The sequence below is a fragment of the Prosopis cineraria genome, unplaced genomic scaffold, assembly GCF_029017545.1.
Source record: "Prosopis cineraria cultivar Desert tree isolate PC_DT_omini unplaced genomic scaffold, ASM2901754v1 PC4, whole genome shotgun sequence".
NCBI lineage: Eukaryota > Viridiplantae > Streptophyta > Magnoliopsida > Fabales > Fabaceae > Prosopis > Prosopis cineraria.
The window spans coordinates 37,348,509-37,354,129 of NW_026555335.1; the positions used below are offsets into that span (position 1 = coordinate 37,348,509).

General features: G+C 34.4%; 1 protein-coding gene across 4 annotated transcripts; it reads right to left on the reverse strand.

Annotated features, from left to right (window-relative positions):
* Positions 1-1,501: 1,501 nt before the first annotated feature.
* Positions 1,502-5,068, reverse strand: LOC129309318 (aldehyde dehydrogenase family 3 member H1-like). 4 transcript variants are annotated; one of them, XM_054950856.1, is made up of 13 exons: positions 4,875-5,068; positions 4,616-4,774; positions 4,272-4,515; positions 4,118-4,186; positions 3,923-4,019; positions 3,572-3,778; positions 3,313-3,428; positions 3,044-3,148; positions 2,791-2,963; positions 2,602-2,692; positions 2,356-2,505; positions 1,914-2,036; positions 1,656-1,797 (listed from the first exon to the last, which is right to left on the reverse strand). In XM_054950856.1, the coding sequence occupies exons 1-12, from the start codon at positions 4,910-4,912 to the stop codon at positions 1,926-1,928; spliced, it is 1,560 nt and encodes a 519-aa protein (XP_054806831.1). In that variant the 5' UTR covers positions 4,913-5,068; the 3' UTR covers positions 1,656-1,797; positions 1,914-1,925. The 4 variants fall into 4 exon arrangements, with proteins under 4 accessions (XP_054806830.1, XP_054806828.1, XP_054806829.1 ...); XM_054950855.1 differs by lacking the exon at positions 1,914-2,036 and having other exon boundaries at positions 1,502-1,797; positions 4,616-4,726; positions 4,875-5,066; XM_054950853.1 differs by lacking the exon at positions 1,914-2,036 and having other exon boundaries at positions 1,502-1,797; positions 4,875-5,066.
* Positions 5,069-5,621: the final 553 nt, after the last annotated feature.

The following is a 5,621-nucleotide window of genomic DNA, read 5'->3' on the forward strand; positions in this document are numbered from 1 at the left end:
TTCTTCAGAATTTTTCGTTGTTTAATATTTAATTTGGAGTGTGACAGTACCAATGGATGTGGGACACGTGGAGGGTGCTTTGTGGACAGTAATACTAAGTAATTTCGTCGAAACTTCTATCATTTTTGTCCCCATTAATTTTGACCAGCGTTTTGCGTTTTGCAACGTATTTTCTCGTTTAAAAATATAAAATATTTTTGAACGGGTTAGATGTTTATAAAATATTTTTAATTTTTTAAAATATAATTATTATTTTTTAAAAGTATCTTTAAAATAAATAATTTTATATTAATTTTAAGATAAAATATCTTATTAAATATGGATAAATATAAAAAAATATAATTAATTTAAAAATAAGTAATTACTTTATTAAAAAAGTAAAAATTGATTAAAAATAACTTACATTTTTGAACGGATAAAGTATACGAAAGGTTATCATATAATTTGAACTATAAATTATAGGTTTATAGATAATTTAAACTTTAAACTTTTATTTAATATATTTTAAAATATAAACAATTAAAATTCACCTGCCGTTAAAATTAAACAAATGGCTGTTACTTTTTTAAAAAATGAGACTTGATGTGTGATTTTACTTAAAGAATGGTAAGATAATGAGAGTAAAATTTGATAAAAATTGCACACTAAACTTCATTTTTTTTTAAAATAATGGCTGTTTGTTTAAATTTAATTGTGAAAGTAAAATTACTCTAACTTTAATTATTTAAAATTTAAAATATATTAAATAAAATTTTAAAATTTAAATCATCCAAATTTATAGTTTGATATTCAAATTACATATCAAACATATATTAACAGTTTCCCCCATGTATATGAAGTCTTATTTTGCTTTACGAGTTCAGGGCAACATTTATCCTGTACCTCTTTTTCCCTTTAACAATTAACGAGTTTTATTTTGGAAAAATTGCTCGTTTGGTCTTCGTATATTTAATTTAATTATAATTCAATCTCCAAACTAAATCATTATAATTTAATTTTTAAAACTTTAACTCAATTCTAATTTAATTCTTAAACTTTAACTTGACACAACTGAGTTTTTTTAGTCTTTTATAATTGATATGCATAACAATATTTAATTTAAAAGATATTTACCTACTAATTTATTTTCTTTCAAAAGTAATAAAGATTCTACATATTGCCATTCGTGATGGTTTTTTTGAAAAAAAAAAATCTTTATTTTTTGCTTCAAAGATCATGAAAAATGGACAGCACTATGAATAATAATTCAGTATAGCTATATTTTGTAAAAAATACATTCAATAACATTGACAATAAAATTATTATACAGTTATTACAAAACAGAAAAAATCAAGTAAAGGATAATTATAAAATATGTAATTAAATTTTTAAATTATTATTTTTAAGCTTTTAATTTCTAAAACTACTGCATGCTGTAATTTAGGATCCTAGCTCAGCTACCGCCTATATTAAACATGTGGGCGTATGAGTTTGTAAATATAAATTACGATAAACTACGATATAACTTAAACTCAACCATTGTATAAATGTCAGTTTTACAAGTGAGTGGTGAATAATAATTTATTTAGACCACCCAATCAAAGAGAGAATTATTTGAAAAATGTTCCCACTAATAAGGGCCTTCAACAATCTTTCCTTCTGAGGCGTATACGGAGGATACCTTATGGTTGAATCTGCATCAAAGCTTCTATATAATACTGACTTCTTATGGCTGAACCCATCAAAAGAGAATTTCCCATGATATGATCCCATCCCACTCTCGTCCACTCCTCCAAATGGTAATCCTTTAGTTGCAACCTGCACACACATTATCAATCTCAGATCCTCAGTCTACACAATGACATCTGATAATGCCATAAAACGCTGCTCTGTCACGTTGAAGAAAAAAGGGATATTTTCTCTATAGGATTTACGTTTGGTAATATTCACTTGCGAGAGGATCTATTTTGCAAACAGAGAAAAAGAGGTAAAATGGGGGTGGGATATGCGTGACAGATTTTGAGTGATTGATTTATATAGAACTGGTAGGAGAGAACCTACACCATAATCAATCCAACAGAAGTTAGAAAATATGTCAACTTCACAAGTTTCTAGTTCTAGTAGGATTAAGAGCTCTTTGGCAAAGTTGGTTTTTTATTTTGGTGTTACAGTTAGGTAGTGTCTAGACCAAGTTACTGCCTATAAATTCATCTTTCTGGTTTAGTCAAGACAGGTCATCATGGAGAGGCTAGGAAATTGAAGGGGAAAAAAATTCTTGCAATATGTGAACTAATCATCGGGGCAAGTTTGTGTGAATAAAAATTTGAAAATGGCACTGATAAGAAGAAAGAGAAATTATAAGAGGAGCATGGTTACATGTAAAATAGTGTCATTGATGAGCATTCCTCCAGAAGATATGTTCTGCACAAAGTCCTTCTTCAGTTTCTCATCGTTCGTGAAGAGATATGCAGCAAGAGGTTTTGGCTTTGATCTAATAATATCAAAGCTATCCTCCAAGTTGTCAACCTGAGTGAAAAGATCAAAACACAAGAATTCATGTCAAGTCAACTTGACCATATTCCTTGCTTGACAAGTCCTGAATGTAATATTCCTAGTACTCACAGTGAGGATTGGCAATATGGGTCCAAATATTTCCTCTTGCATTACAGTAGAGTCATCTGGAACATCCAATAAAATGGTTGGAGCAATCTTTCTGCAACAGAAATGGAAGATAAATGTTATGGTTCTATACTTCTATCATTAATGATCATTGCCAATCAAAAATAAGGGAAGGAAATGGTATATACTCACAATTGATTCTCATCCTTCTGGCCTCCTAGGACAATTTTATCAGATACCTGATCTTCTTCCAAGAGCTTCACCAGGCGCGCAAACTGCAATGGGCTCACGATCCGTGACATGTCTTTGGATTCAATTGGATTTTTCCCAAAGCAGTGCTCCAATTCATCTTTTAGAGCATTCATCTGTTGAGTAATGAGAATTCATCTACAATGCTATGTCTGAATTGAAGAGGACATCTTGAATCATTGAGACACAGTCTTACCAATGTTGAAGCAAATTCCCTTTTAGTGATAATGTAATCAACAGAAATACACGCTTGCCCAGCATTACATGCCCACTTACCAGCAATTATTCTCCTTGCAGCGACCTGAAATTTTCAATAATAAGTACACATCAATTTATGATGCTCTATGCAACACAATCACCTCCCAAGAAAAATATCCTGTTTTTGTTTTCACGAATGTTGAATGCTTATGCGGATGCACCAAATTTTATAACATTGTGGTGTTCATGCTTTAAATGTAATATTACTTGCAAGTTTATATTTGAATCAACAACAGCTGGGCATTTTCCTCCAAGTTCCAGAATCACTGGTGTAAGGTGTTTCGCAGCAGCAGTCATGACAATGCGACCTACCCTAGCACTACCTGCATAAGAAGCATCAAGGCAAAAAAGAAAAACCTTTTGAGACAAATGTTTTCTCTTACGTATGACATGTAAATACTGATAAATCTTGGTATCGTCGAATTTTAGTGGATATTCTTATGACATGTTGAAAGCAAAAAGCTACCTGTGTAAAGTATCTTGTCCCACTTCTGCTCCAATAATGCAGTTGTTTCAGGAATAGCTCCCTCCACAACTCTTATGGCCGAGTTATCTAGATAATCTGTGAGAAGTTTTGCAAGAAGCGACGATGTAGCTGGAGCGATTTCCGATGGCTTCAGAACAACTGCATTTCCCGCTGAAATAGCTCCAATTACAGGATCCATTGATAGCACTGAAGATGGGAACACTCAACTTTTAGGATCTTCAAACTAAAATGGTTAAAAATCATGAACACACACAGGTTTTTCTCAGGTATAAGTACATGTTTTAATGTGTGAACGGTGTAAGAAAGTAGGATCTTTGAAGTTTTACATACAGAAGGGGAAGTTCCAGGTTGAGATGACCAATACAACTCCTAATGGTTCTGAAACAATCTCTGCCGATGACGGGTAAGTTGTAATTGAAGTCTTCACCTGAAGGAGACAAAACAAAAGAAGTGTTGACCAAAGCTGATAAACCATTTTGAATTTAGAACTTGTTTTCCCTGTTATTCATGAATCATGACAATTACCTTTTCAGGCTTCATCCAATGCTTTAGTTCCTTAATTGCCTCGCTACATGCGGATTTTACCTGGGAAACCTGCAGCAGATAGCACATGCAAAAAGGTTAAGGTGATGATAAAACTCATGAATCTGTGAAGCATAGAAAGAAGCAAAATGTTGACCTCAGATATGAATGCTTCAAATCCAGGCTTGGCAAGGTCCTTATGAAGTGCTTCAATAATGTCCTTCTCCTTCTCTGCTAGCATCTTGGCTATGCTTTCCAACTGAGAAATCCGCCATTCGTAGCTCTTTGTCCTTCCGGAATTAAAGCTCTTTCTGAGATCTTTGACCAGAAAATTAGCTTCCTCTCCATCAAATCCTTGCTTCTTGTCCATTTCAGGCATTACTGATAGAGTTGCTGAACAACTTCACAAGATAACCAAATCTGAAGCTCCAGAGATATGTGCGCGTGCATGCGTGTGTGTGTGTGGGGGGGGGGGGGGGGGAGAGAGAGAGAGGGGATTACGGGAATGAGGAGAAACCAACACAGTGATAGTTGAAGTGAAGTTGCTTCTGGATGCTCTTTCTGTTCAAGCAGTGGGAGAAGAAGGCTCTGCTGCTACCAACTGGGGCAGCACTGTTTCTCAGCACGCAAAAATTGCTGTGACTGTTAAATTTGCAGTTTCTTCAGCCAAGTTCAAGCAATTCAACAACTTCGAAAATTCAAGAATTAAGCTCTAAATGAAAAAATAAAAAAATAAAAAAGGACAGGGGGAAAAAAATACCTTCTTGATAAGAACGAAGCAGGACACAGGCTGTTCATTGTGGAACCAGAAAAGAACTATGGTGGCCTAGCCCTGGAAGACAAGCGAAATGAAGACGGAAGATGATTTCTGAGCCATGAAAATTGAAAGGCAATATCATAGACATACAGAGGACTCGTGTTGTGCGGCACCACGTTAAAAATGCACCTATTAGCTGGGGAGAGAAACATTTTCTTTAAAAAAAAGAAAAGAAATTAGATTGTGGAGTACCCTCGTTTCAGAATTGAGGAGTGAAGTTGATAAAGAGAAAACATGTGGAGGGATTTCACACGCAGAGATTCAATTATTGAAGGACCGTTTCAGTCCAAGACAAAAGTTTTGCGCCATAAAAAGCAATAGAAGCGGCCCCATATCTCTGAAAGCGGCCACGTGATCAATGCCAACTCTTACCTGATACGTCTTCGTGCTAACAACGTAACGTGCTTAGTTCATCATCATTTGCAGATGGTGGGGCTTCGTGCATGTCAGTGTCACAGATTTTTTTTGTGGCTTGGTTCAACCGGTGACCTGAGGACCAATTTGTAATTTTGATTGAACCAGGATTTGAATGAATCGAACTAACCCGATTTTGTCCCCGTGTAGCCCAATCAACCCGGTTTTAGCGGATTTTGTGTGGCGCGAATCAGCCAATGTTATTACAATTAAACCAGTCATTGTATTAATTGAGGTATTAATATACAGATCGACCATAATCAATCATGAAGAAAT